The 14,041-nt window shown below is 44.6% G+C and overlaps 1 protein-coding gene across 1 annotated transcript in view; it reads right to left on the bottom strand.

The window, feature by feature from the left end:
- KIF5A (kinesin family member 5A) overlaps positions 1-14,041 on the bottom strand; it is a 29,950-nt gene that overhangs the window by 11,904 nt on the left and 4,005 nt on the right. Inside the window, exons 2-12 of the mRNA XM_027106778.1 lie at positions 4,258-4,345; positions 4,090-4,163; positions 3,589-3,693; positions 3,288-3,336; positions 2,800-2,855; positions 2,464-2,551; positions 2,051-2,175; positions 1,445-1,549; positions 972-1,120; positions 717-865; positions 269-444 (exon numbers count right to left, since the gene is read on the bottom strand). Coding sequence (XP_026962579.1) covers positions 269-444; positions 717-865; positions 972-1,120; positions 1,445-1,549; positions 2,051-2,175; positions 2,464-2,551; positions 2,800-2,855; positions 3,288-3,336; positions 3,589-3,693; positions 4,090-4,163; positions 4,258-4,345 — 1,164 coding nt within the window. The remainder of the gene's footprint in view (positions 1-268; positions 445-716; positions 866-971; positions 1,121-1,444; positions 1,550-2,050; positions 2,176-2,463; positions 2,552-2,799; positions 2,856-3,287; positions 3,337-3,588; positions 3,694-4,089; positions 4,164-4,257; positions 4,346-14,041) is intronic.

Genomic DNA, 14,041 nt, shown 5'->3' with positions numbered 1-14,041 from the left:
GAAATTGCTCATTATATAATGAGGAATGGAAAAATCGGATGCAAAGTTACATATATGGTATCATCTCAATTGCGTGGCTTTATTTCTGAATGGTGGGAGGAGATGATTTAAATTTTCTTCTATGTATTTTTATTTATCTTCCACATTTTCAATAATGAACATTCATCTCTTTTAAAATCAGAAAAACAGCAGGATAATCTACTTCTTTAATCCCTCACTTACCATCCCACTGGGCTCTCACCTCTGTGCCCTGCCCGACTGTCCTTACCTTGTCATCAAGCTGCTTGTAGAGGCGGCGGATCTCCTCCTCATACTTCTGCCGCTCCTCAGGCGCGATGCGCACCACGATGGATGAGTTGTCGTTCACGGGCGTTTCCTCACAGAGCTCAGCTCCCAGGGCAGCATCCTCCCCAGCCAGGCGCTCCGTCTCTGGCACGTCCTCTCCTGGCAAAGGGGTGGAACAAGGTGAGGGATGGGAGAAGGGACAGCTGCATCCGAGGGTCCTTCCTCCCTCACTGTACAATGCGGAGACCTCCAGGCCTCCATCTCTCTTGCCAAATGGACCGTCAACCTTTCGGGGGGTGGGGGTAAAGGCAGTCAAGCCGCTCTCGCTTTCTCTCATGACTGCTCTACTGCACCCCTCCGGAAACGCAGCCCCCCTTGGAGATCGTAGGAGCCCCCTCTGGCTCCCTGCACCCACTGGACCCGTTGCTAACCACTGCGCCACCGGCTCAGCTCTGTCTCCAGCTTTGCAATCGTCTCCTTCTGAGCCTTTGTCTTCTCCTTCTCCTTCTCATATTTCTTCTTCCACTGCTCGGCAGTCAACTCCAGATTCACGGAGGCAGTGTTCTTAATGGTCTTTGCCCTGGAGAGGAGAACGAAGAGATGAGACCTCCATTAAGGCTCACGAGACCCTGAGGGGAGAGCGCTGCAGGAGCTGCGGCAGGGAGTTAGGGGACCCTGCCACCGACCGCTGTCCAAACATCAGGGTGGACTTGGTCTCCGCATCATTGTAGTTGGACGGTGAGCAGCAGATGAACATGGTTGTCCGGCAGTTTCCTCCCAAGGAGTCCTGGAGAATCCGTGTCATTTTGCTGTCACGATATGGAACGTAGCTTTTCTGGGGAAAGAGAGAGGCCGCAAATCAGAAAAAAAAATTCAACGGGGGAATCAGAAAGGATGGTGGGGGAGTTCCCTGGTTGCCTAGTGGTTAGGCTTCCGGGCTTTCACTGCTGTGGCCCAGGTTCAATCCCTGGTCAGGGAACTGAGATCCTGTAAGCCGCATGGCACAGCCAAAAAAATTTAAAAAATAAAAATAAAGAAGGGACGGTGGTGCTGACTAGGGGCGGAGCAACCCATGAACTGGCATGATGAGGTGGGGCATTAGGAGAAGGCAGAAGACGGGGTGGGGCTTGAGGGCTGCGGACACCTAAGGAGCACTCACTGTGCCCTCAGCCAGCGCAGAGATCACGTTCCCCAGAGCTGACAGGGACTTGTTGATATTCTTGGCCTCGTCTAGCACGGCTCCCTCTGCTCCAGTCTTGCTGACCTACCAGGGCACGAAGGGGTGAGTATGTCGTGAGCGGCTGCAGAGGGAGTGGGTTCTCCCCACCTCTTCTCCACGTAAGGTGGCTTAGTCCAAGGAGACGGGGAGAGGGAAAGGACAGAGAAGGCCCTTCCTCTGTTTCCCTAAACGCTCTTGCTACAGACCTCACCCCCCCACACACACACACGTGTTATATGATTCCATTTATGTGCAATGTCCAGAAAGTCAAATCCAGAGTCAGAAAGTAGATTAGTGGTTGCCAGGGGATGGGGGAGGGGAGAAGAGGGCATGACTGTCAACAGGTGGTGAAAATGTTCTGGAATTAGTGGTGATGACGCACAACCTGCCAAACATACTGAAAGTCACTGAATTATATGCTTTAAAAGGGTGAACTTTATGGTATGTGAATTCTAGCTCAATAAGAAAGTTATTTTGATTTACAGAAAGGCCACCCCCCTCCAAGGCTTCCTTCCTTGCCCACCCCACCCCGACAGGACCCCCAACCTTCTCGCTCCCTGCCAGGTCCACTAGATACAGCTTCCCACTGAGCTTCTGCTCGGTCTCCATGTTCTCCTGCTTGATGTTGATGAGGAAGATGCTATGGCTTCGAGAGCTGTGTTCATTCATGTCTGTAGGAGGGAGGATGAAACAGTCCCCGTACCACCCCCTGCGTAACGGAAGCCCTCAGCCCCGGATTCCACGGACCACTGCCTCCACCCGCCAAGAGAGGGGGTGTCCGTCGGGACTAGCCTAGCCCCTACGTCTCCCCGGCAGCAGGTCTCAGGGTCACACAGACAAGCGTCCCTCCTCCTCTGCAAGACACAGCCTTCCCTTGCTCACTTTCGCGTCCCTCAGCCCCAGAGGGCACAGAGGAGAGGCAGACCCCACGGTCAAGATCCCCTTATCTCCCCACTCACTGGTGACAGCCACATGACGATTTGATTTCCCTTCATCAATCACATCTAAAATTTCTTCTGGGCTGGACACAAAGCGCTCAGTACAACCCTGTAGGGGGCAAATGGACAGTGACCCATGCACTTTGATCTGCAAATTAAATTACCTGCACAGTGACCAAATGACCTCTCAAGACGGTGCCTCTTCCTGGGCTCCGGACTCTCCCCAGCCCCTTGGCATGTCTCACCCCACCAGGATGTCCGCCCTCCAACTTCTGGGTGGGCCTTTGGTCTACCGTCCTCCTACACCTGCACTCTCAATACACTGGCCCCACCTGGGTGTCCCATCCCCACTCTCACCTTGACAAACGGCACTCGGTTCTTGTCCTCGTGCACAGACAGATTTGTCTTGGTCACTGAATCAAGACAATTTAGGGTGAGCAAGGCCAGCACTTCCAGCCCCCCACCCCCCCAACCCCTGCACACTGCAGTCTACTCGGATGGTGGATTCCTCTATGTGCAAGAGGGAGGAAGACTCCCCTGTGAAGATTAAACCCCCTGCACGCGCTGAAGGCTGTTTTTCCTCCTGCAGGATTCCAGCCCCAGGGCTGCAGCTAGACTCAGGCTGTTTATATGTGGGCCTGGGCATCTAAGCTCATCTTCTGACCCTTTCGGTTTGGGAAATTCTTGGTGAGTGGAGGCAAGGGACATGAGTACAAGTGTGTGTGTCCTTGTGTGCCTGCTGCATCACTCGCCAAACAGTACCAAAACCCAAGAGCCCAAAAGCAATGTGATCTTTCTCTTCCTTGCCCTCCTCACCCCACCCACCGGGGTTAAACACCACTCACCATCCAGAAGGTCGCGGATTTTGTCCAGGTAAATCTCAAAGTAGGAAACCTGGTTGGGGAGAAAGGAGAAGTATGAAGTGAAGAGGGCCTATCTTAAATCTGATACAGGGATCTCAGGCTAACGCAACCCACTCAAATGGTGGTGGTGGGAGGGAAAGGGCAGAAGAGACTATGTTGGCAGAGAAGAACTTAGGTAACCAGGGTGGAGAATAAGTTGGGGCGCCAGGATCTCAGTGGGTTCACACTAGATCTTCCCCTCCCAGTCTCATAAGAGGATGCCCAGCAGTCATGCCCTGATCACCTTGATGTGGAACTCAAGGTTCTCATCCATGGAGTAGATGTGGTTGAAGATGTCTTGGGCAATTCGAGGAATGATTCCCATCAGCTGAGGGTCGTGCAGCTTTCCCTGGGGAGTAAGGGTATTCTGGAATGAGGCTGGGCTCAGGAGGGATCAGACAACTTGGCGGTATGCAGATGAACACAGAGATAACAGCTGCTAAGGAGACTATCCTAACTTAGGGGGTGGTCACTACCTTTTAGTGGAAGGAGGAGGGACGTGAGCAGCTCTCTGGACTTTCATTGCTGCTGCTTTTCCAGGTGAAAAGAAGAAAACTGGAGTAGTGGAAAGGAGGGTGAACTGCAGCAGGCTGAAGGGATTCCATTAAACTTCCACTATAACGCTGCCCTCCGTTCATCCTCTGTACCAGGCAGCCCTCAATTTCTAGATCTTTCCCTACTGAGATTCCTTGGCCTCCTATTAACACTCCCAGCTCCTCATTCCCATAAAAGTCAGAACCCTCACCTCCATAGTATGTGTCTTCCCTGAGGATGTCTGTCCATAAGCAAAAATGGTGCCATTGTAGCCAGCAAGGACATCTGAAGAGATGGCAGAGAAAGAACACTGGTAGAGAGAAGTGGGGTAGGGAATGAGGAGCCTGAAAAAAGTACATTCTAAAAATACATTCATTACCTTTGACAATCTGCATGGCACACGCATGGTAAACTTGCTCCTGAGTCGTGTTTGGAGGGAATACACGGTCGAAGATATATGGCTTCCCCTGGAATGGAAATAACAGATGGCAGACATCAGCAGGCAGGTGTGAGGGAGGAGAAACACCCGAAAAGGCACCCGTTCTTCAACCTTCTGTACACGTGGACAATTATGGGGATGAGGGAAACCAACGAGAGGCAAAATTTAGTACTGACATCAGGAGTTGTGTCTGTGGGGTGGAATGTCACTGAGGAGTGTCACACAGCGAGACTGCACGAGTGGGTCTCAGTCTTGGTGTAATGATTTAGCACTCACCATCCCAGACCCCCAGCCTGGGAAGCCAAATGGGAAAAGACAAGAGGGCCACAGGCTGTGGAGAGTGAAGAACAATATATTAACATTAAAAAATCTACCACTGGGGGCTTCCTTGGTGGCGCGGTGGTTGAGGGTCCGCCTGCCGATGCAGGGGACACGGGTTCGTGCCCCGGTCCGGGAGGATCCCACATGCCGCGGAGCGGCTGGGCCCGTGAGCCATGGCCGCTGAGCCTGCGCGTCCGGAGCCTGTGCTCCGCAACGGGAGAGGGCACGGCAGAGAGAGGCACGTGTACCGCAAAAAAAAAAAAAAATCTACCACTAAGTTAAAAAATATCTTCCTCAATAGATCCATATGTCCTGATATGAAAAGGTGTTGAAGATGTATTAAGTGAAAGACGCAAAGTTAGGGACAGATGTATAGTATGTTGCCTATTGTGTAAATGAAATACACAAATACCGAACTACTGAGCTGTTGTGGAAATATTAACACAAGCTCTCTCTTTGTGAAAAGAATATATGAAATCAGAAATATTAGGTTTCTGACTTCCCTGGTGGCACAGTGGTTAAGGATACACCTGCCAATGCAGGGTACACAGGTTCGATCCCTGGTCCGGGAAGATCCCATATGCTACAGAGCAGCTAAGCCTGTGCGCCACAACTACTGAGCCTGCGCTCCAGAGCCCGTGAGCCACAACTACTGAAGCCCGCGCGCCTAGAGCCCGTGCTCCGCAACAAGAGAAGCCACTGCAATGAGAAGCCCGCGCACTGCAATGAATACCCAATGCAGCCAAAAATAAAATAATTAATTAATTAAAAAAAAAAGAAATATAGATCTCCCTTTAGGGAAGCAGCTTTAAGTTAAGAGAAACTGTGAAGCAAGTCACTCAGACCTCCAAGTACTTTGTTTAATTCAGATAATATGTTATAAATCACATGTGCTGATAAGAATGCTAAAGATACAAAATATTTACAACCCAGGGAGCCAAACAGAATATATTTGCTATCTAGTCATATTAAAGGGAAGATCTCTGGTAAGATTAAATGTGACTATGCTTGTTCTCCATCATAAGTGACAAACTACTCAGTCGTGTTTTCCCGTCATTCGGTATAAAGAGACTATGACTTAGTTGTCAAATTATTTTACTAGAGTCCATCTTTCTTCAACTGATATGTAAACCTTCATATCTATGGACACCAGAGTTTGGGAGACACGTTTTAACTAATTAAGAAAAGTCATACTTTATTATAAGGTGTATTTTTGGATCCTGGGACATAATAGGTCCTTCAATTTATTCATTTTCTATCCAATCACATAATAAAATATCTTATTAATGTTATTAGCTTCTTTGTTCAGTCTTTTGAGTTACCAAGTATGAAATCATATGCATGTAATAGTTTTGTCTCTTTCTTTCCACTGTTAATACCACTTATTTTATTATTTTATCTTAGAGTCCCCCAAACAACATTAAATTGGGATCACTGGTTTCCTTTTTACTATGATGTATGCTATTGGTGTCAAATAAACAGTCTTTGCGGTTCAAAAAAAAAAAAGAAATCATAAAAGTTGGCTAAAGCTGAAGATGTGGGTCTAGGTATATCTACAATATTGCATCAACATGTGGAGAATTTTTTTCCAGAAGGAATTATATAGAAGTATTAACGTACCGCAAAAAAAAAAAAAAAAAAAAGTATTAACAGTGGTTATTTGGGGGAGAGAAACTGGGAGAGAGGAGGCTTTCATTTCTCAGTCTGTATCCCGGAAAGTTTACATTTTTAAACCATGTACAAGTGTTTTGTTTTGTCTTGTTTTATTAATGCCAAAGAGAGTGAGACGATAGTGTATTATTTTGTTTCCTTCTTTTTACTTCTCTGCAAAAAGGAAAATATTATTTATACTAATAAATATTTTTTAACATTAAAAAATTTTTTTAAATCTGGCTTATGATAAATATCTACCTGGAATATTTATCTGGTCTCTGTGGTGAAAGATTCTGAAGCCCAAAAAACAGAATCCACAAAGAAAGAAATTGTGAAGGTGCTCTCTACAACTAAGGGAGTACTGTAAACTGATAGAGGCTTTCTGGAGGACAATTCTATTAAATATTTAAAAGTCCATGCTGGTCATACTCTGTCCCAGCGATTTCAATGCTAGGAATTTATTTTATGTGTGTAGCACACTTGCTTAAGCACTTAAAGATGTGTGTAGAAGGATGTTCACTGCAGCCGTTTGTATCCAAGAAAAACTAGAAACAGTTCAAACATCCATCAAGAAGATATCGGGTATGATACCTCCATAATCTACCCCCATTAAAATGAGCAAGGTTGGGGCTTCCCTGGTGGCGCAGTGGTTGAGAGTCCGCCGATGCAGGGGACACGGGTTCGTGCCCCGGTCCGGGAAGATACCACATGCCGCGGAGCGGCTGGGCCTGTGAGCCATGGCCGCTGAGCCTGTGCGTCCGGAGCCTGTGCTCCGCAACGGGAGAGGCCACAACAGTGAGAGGCCCGCGTACCGCAAAAAAAAAAATGAGTAAGGTTGGTTTACATATATTGACATGTCCAAGACTGATCATGTGAAAAAATAAAAACAATTTGTATAACGTGATTATACATTTTTAAAAAGTACATGGATAGAACAGTCTTAGAAAAAAGACACGTAAGACTGTATATAGATCTGTTAATGGTGGTTATGACTGGAGAGCAGAATGACAGGAACTTATGCTTACTACATTTTTTCTGTGATATGCAAATATTTTACAATGACAATGTATTACTTTGAAATTAAAAAAAGAAAATAGAATAGGTGATGTTACAGAAAAATGTGTAATGACAAGGTACGCACAAAATAATTTTAAGAAAAAAGTGGTTTTTAAAATAGTATGCAGTATAAAAAAACACACACAAAAGAGTATATGAAGGATTAGTCCATGTCTGTAAAAAAAATTATATATATGTATATATGTATAGCTTGCACAGAAAAACGTGTTAACAGTATCTATCCTTGGACAGTGGGATTTTAGGAGTTTTTTGCTGTTGTTGTTCTTTTTGATTTAGATTAAAACTATTCCAAAATGAAAATACATAATTTTTAAATAAGAAAAAATTTTAAACAAAGATATTAATATTCTTACTACATAAAGAACTCTCATAAATTAGTAACAAAGGACAAAACTAACCAGAAAAATATAGACAAGAGTTAGGTACTAACAACAGAAGAAGAAATACAAATGTTCAATAAACATAAAGATGATCAACATTTTTGAAGAAAAAAACAGTAACATCATTTTTCACCTATCAAACTAGAAAACAAAAACTTAATTGTAATATGCAGTGTAGATGAGGGTTCAAGGGGGTATAACTTCTTCGAAAGGAGCATGCTCATTCTTTTCTGGTAGGACAGTACATCCATACTTCTAAGGGGCAATTCAAAAATGCATAATCAAAATCCTTGGATTGTACATATCCATTGACCCAGATATTCTAATCCTAAGAATTTGTACTAGGGGAATATTTGTAGCAAATATTTAGCTACAAGAATGTTTATTATCAACACTGCTTATAATAATGAGAAATTGAAGACAACTGAAAGGAGTTACATTTAGGGGACTGGTTAATACAAGGAATTGATTACACTATGGCATGTACATATATTTTATTCTTTGCTGCTATTTAAAATGATGTCATACATATATACACTACTATGTCTAAAATAGATAACTAAGGAGAACCTACTGTATAGCACAGGGAACTCTACTCGGTGCTCTGTGGTGACCTAAATGGAAAGGAAATCCAAAAAAGAGGGGATACATACGGCTGATTCACTTTGCTGTACAGCAGAAACTGACACAGCAGTGTAAAGCAACTATACTCCAAAAAAAATTTTTTTTTAATTAAAAAATAAAATGATGTCATAATAGAACACCAATAAATCTCAAAAAGGAGTTGAGTGAAAGAACTGAAACTCAAAGAGCACATACTGTATTATTCCTTTTATATCAAGTTCAAGAATAAACAACACTTATTTGTAGTGACAGAAGTCAAAGTAGCGGTTGCCTTGGGGTGATACTGACAGGAAGAGGGCAAAAGGGAGCTTTCAGGGGCAATCAAAATGCTCTAGATTTCAATCTGGGTGGTGGTCACATAGGTGTCAAAATATGTTATAAAATTCATCCAGCTGTTTGCATAAGATTTGTGCACTCACTGTATGTAAATTATACCTCAGTAAGTGCTATCATAAAATATCACATCACAAAATGATGTGATAATGGCTCTTAAAATATGAATTACGCACAACCTCATTGTTTATAAGAGAAATGAATATTAAGACTATAAAGTAGCATTTTAACCTATCAAAGTGGCCAAAATAAAATAGTTTGACGATGGGACTTCCATGGTGGTCCAGTGGTTAAGGCTCCATGCTTCCACTGCAGGGAGCATGGGTTCGATCCCTGGTCAGGGACCTAAGATCCCACATGCATGCAGTGGCCAAAAATAGTTTGAGGATGCATTGCACTGGCTGGGCCCTTAAATATACATATGGTCGTTCAAGTGTTTGTAATAGCAGATGACTAGAACAACCCTAGATATCCACATCCATCAATAGAGACCTGGCTAAATAAATTATGGCATGTCCCTACAATAAATTATACAGTTGTTAAAAAGAATGATATCTGTGCTGATATAGAAGGATCTCCAAGACTCATTGTTAAGTAAAAAAAAAGCAAGGTACAGAACAAAATGTATAGTATGTATACTATAGTATGTATACTATATGTATATGTATACAAAATGTATAGTATGCTATCATTTGTGTTAAAACAAAGTGCATGCATGTATATATGTATTTGCTTGTAAATGTATGATATTCTTTTAGAAGGATCCACAAGAAACTGGCAATAAGGCTGCCTTCTGAAAGGGGAACTGGGTGGCTAGGAAAGAGGAGTAGGAAGGAGGCTTACTTTTCATTGTATATCTTTTTATATCATTTGAATTTTGTCACATGTGCATGTAAGACATTAAAAAATTAACTTAGTTTTCTTAATAAATAAAATTATGTAAAATATTTAATGATGGTGAAATAGTCATGATATTTTGTTGGTGAAAAAAGAGGTTACAAAACAATATAGTTTATGATACACTTTTATTAAAATTATTATATGTATATATGCAGGAAAAAACTACTGGAAACAAATACATCAAATTGTTAACAGTATTTTTTGGGGGGGTGGGATTTTGAGTGAGTTTTAGTTTCTTCTATGTGATTTTCTTTGTTTTTAACTTTGTCAACAATTAAAATATATTAGTGTTGTAATCAGATTATGATTATGTTTAGAATTATTAAAGAAAAATCTACCTTGATTATTTTTAAGATTTGAGTGAGTTTATGAATTGTTCATAGGACTTTTGTGAATTTTTCACCCTTTTTATCTATACCGTTCGTCATTACACTTCATTACAAAGAATAAAATTCTTATTACACAGAATAAAATCATACAGTGTTACAATAAACAGATTTTAAGTGGCCTTGACGCCTCTCCTTCTAAGTGGTAATATCTTTCTTTCAATTTGTTTTATTCTATCATTGATCCTTGATTCTTGAATTGTAATCTAACTCAATATTTCTCCCATCCAGTGGCCAAGAAATAGAAACAAACAAAACATGTCCATCTCAGGCCAGTGACTCTCACCTCTTCTCCACCAATGATGTCTATCCGTGCTTCTTGAAGCCAGGCATGCAGCCAAAGGGGATTAAACATAACTCTCAAGCCAACCTCGCCGCTCCCTTCTTCCCTTCTGGGAACGTGGGGATTAACTCTCTCTCTTCTCTAACACTCCCAGTTACAGGATTCCAGAGGGTGCTGTGGACTCAATGAAATGGAGGGCGCTCTCCAAGTGCTGAAGGTACTTATTGCCCAAGGAACTCCTTTTCCTCAGCCTAGGCTGGGAGGAAGGAAGAGACCAGAGAGGGAGGAAGGGTGGCATTCTCGGAACCATGAGGATAAAAAATATCCAAGAGCTAAAAATGGGTGCACTTAGTAATCTCGTGAGCAGAGAAAGCCATGGATACAATTCTAGGGTTTCTGGGAAGGCCTTCTACCACTTCCCTCCTCTTGGTTGAGCCCTTGAGTCCCAAATCTAGTTCATTTCTTAAGATTTTTATATCTGTTGAAGTACAAATGTCTTTTGATTTTCTATTGATTACAGCCACGGTGAACTCGTTTTTTCAGATCTTTTTATGAGAATAACTAGACCAGTGGTTTTCCACTTTTTCCACTTCTAGATTGCTCACATGGGAAGCATCACCATTATTCACATCTTTCATGACATATTTATTCTAAGTCAGACTGTAGTACATTGTGGGAGATTTCTTATCAGAATCTGGGGAAGTGTACGTACAGTTAGCAAAAGCCATTTCTGATGCCCCCTCCCAGGACTCTGCCCAGGCCACTTTTCAGCCTGGATCACTGTGTAGACCAAGTGTTTCCTGAAAGCAGGGATTCCCTCTAAATCCCCAACATCAAGCATAGTCCCTGGCCCACAGGATGCTCTTCGTAAATATTTGTTAAAGAAGCACAGATATTGATGGAAGAAGAGAGCAAGAAGATACTAGGGACCTGGATGTTTGGATGAAACAACCAGTAAGAGGGGAAAATGTTAACCACTGCCCAGTTGTGCCAAAGGTTAGCTTGTGGGGAGACAGCACATATAAAATGATAATAACATCTAACTCTTATTGGGAGTTTATTATGTGCCTGTCACTGTGCTGAGCAGTTTATATGCATTATCTCATTTAATGCTCACAGCAATCGTAGGAAGTAGGTACAATTATTATTACATTTTATAGATGCGAAAACTGAGGTTCAGAGAGGTAAGGTAGCTTGCCCAAAGTCAAACAGCTGAGAAATGGTAGAGCAAGGTTTCAAACCCAAGCAGTCTGATTCCAGACCCACACTGCCAAAGGGATCCCAGAACTGACGTACCAACACTGCGTCAGATCCTTATCGTGGCTTTTCCTTCCCCTACCCCACCCGCCCCCCTCCATGTGGGCATTTCTCCAAATGTTTCTGGACAGAGCTAAAGCCCTTCATCACTCCCTTTTGGCAACCTCACCCCCTTTTTCAGAAGAATGCAGTTCTCCCACCCATCCTCTCCAAGGAGCCTCCCTCACCATCTCTACCTCCAGGTAATAATCCAAGACTCTGTGACTCAGTACAGCGTCAGGGACTAGAAGACTGTTAGGTCAGAAACACTCAGGGAGACCCTCCACCTTCGAGGAATGCCTCTGAGCTCCACTATGTCTCCACCCACAGCAGTCTAAGCGCTCCTCAGTGCCTATTCCAGAGGGCTTCTCTTCAGAGTCCCCCAACCCAGGACTCTGTTCTCCTCTGACCCACTCTAAGCTACCTTGTCTCCTGTCCAACTGTGTTTCCCGGCACTTTCTGGAGTTTTCCACCGTGTGTACTGACTAAAGCTTAATGGGAGGGCCTAAGATCAGGGCTCCAAAGACGACCAACCTTTTCAACCTTTGCTAAAGCACTTGGTAGAGGCTGAACTTCAGAGCACCAGGACTGATTTCCATAGTGACACCCCTGGGGATTGTTGCCATGGTAATGCTGGAGAGACACTGGCCACAGTGAACATTACCTCCCCTCTCCATTTTCCTTTACAGACTCGCCCAAGGCTAAGGGGAGACTACTCACTCTCTTCAGACATCAAAGGAATCCTGAGCCACCTCAAACAATACTGACCCTGTTCCAATAATCCTGCCGGTCCCAACCTGGCTTTTCCAAATGAGGTACTTGGTGACCCTGCTTTTCTGCCTCCTTAAGAACCCACTTAACCATCAGGAGACCTAAGGGAGGTAGAATGTGGTAGATACTTGAATGAGGGAGGGAGGAAGGGAGGGAGGGAAGGGGAGGGACAGAGGAAGTTGGGGGGGGGTCGGAGAGGCTATGTGTTTCCCTGCTGTCATCCCTCCCGTGTCTGGTATAGATGCAACAGCTCAGACAGCAGGCACTCTGCCCACCAAGACCAAGGCAGAGAGACACTTAAAGGGGTCCACTTAAAAAGTCACAGTGGATTCTGAGTAACCCAAAGAGCAAAACAAGGTACATAGCACACACAGACAGTGACCCAGACACCCTTCTACTATGACTCAGGCCATTAACTTGGGCAAAGCTCCATCCCCCAGATTCCTGGGAGAAGTCATGGGGGGCCGGTGTGGATATGGCTCACAGGGCTGTCTTCCCAGCTTATTCTCCTACATTTTGCCAAGCAGAAAAAGCCCATGAACATTAGGGACTCTGTAGCCCAGAGCTAGCCGCAGTGCAGAGAGGAGAGCCGTCAGAGAAAGGAGCAGGGGTTGGGCTTGGAGAGATTAGCCTCTCCCACCTTCATCCTTCCCTCACCTTCCCAGACATCCTGAAGCTGCTTGCTCCATGAATTCCTCAGTTTCCCACACACTGGTCCCCAAAGGGAGCTAGAGGGAGAGAGAAGAAAGGGAATGGGAGATTTCTTCCCCTTGTTGGGACCCTCAAGGCACTCCTCAAAATCACTTCTCCTATAGCCCTCATCCTCCGGAATGAGGAATGAATAGAAAGGCTGGGAAGGCAAGCTCCAAGGATGCTGCCTGAGACAAAATGGCCCCCCCATAAGCACTTATCTTGGCAGGAGAGATTGACAGGAAGGGCTAGGGCAAGGGAAGATACAGAGCAAGACAAAGGTACAGGCCTGCAAACATCAGGCAAAACAGATAAGGAAGGAACAGCTGTGGAGTAAGATAGAATCTGAATTGGCAGGGGGCCCTGGGCCTCTCTTCATCTCTCCTCCCTCCCAACCTCCACCACGTCTCTCCTGTTTAGCTAGGCAAATCGGACAGATCAACACAACTCCTCCCAACATCACCCCATGCCCTGCGCCCACCGTGCCAGGATGGATGGCCCAGAGAGCCTAAAGGAGTTGGTTCAGATTTACCTAAAAAACCCAGAGCAAGGAAGCTAGCCTTAAAAGTGGAAGCCTTTTGTGGATTTGTTCCTCTGTAACTACCTTTCTCCTATTTCTCAGCCTTTATGTCTCAGGGGGCCCTCAAGCTCTAACTCTCACAGCTAACGCCCATTGTCCAGACTATTCAGAGAAGAGGCCCCGAGGGTTGATCCAGGCATTATTTTAGCCTGGCCAGACTGACCAGACTGCAAGGTCTAACGTCCCTGAGACAAAGAGAAGCAGGGGCCCTCTCTATGTGGCAAACACACACATACATAAGCACACACACAGGGCGAAAGCACCCACTTGAGTCCATAGTGTGGGTGAGAGAGCCTGGTGATGGACTAGGGCCCTTAGGGACAGGACATGTAAGCAAGTCTCTTCCTAAGGCATGTTTACTCAAAGTCCCAATCTCACTGATTCAGAAGGCCCAGGCTCCCTCCCTTTTTTTCCCTTCATTCTTTTAACA

Source organism: Aethalodelphis obliquidens, unplaced genomic scaffold (assembly GCF_003676395.1).
Source record: "Aethalodelphis obliquidens isolate GAN/ISIS:26980383/991018 unplaced genomic scaffold, ASM367639v1 scaffold8, whole genome shotgun sequence".
In the NCBI taxonomy this organism is placed as follows: domain Eukaryota; kingdom Metazoa; phylum Chordata; class Mammalia; order Artiodactyla; family Delphinidae; genus Aethalodelphis; species Aethalodelphis obliquidens.
This window is presented reverse-complemented; position numbering and strand designations above follow the sequence as displayed.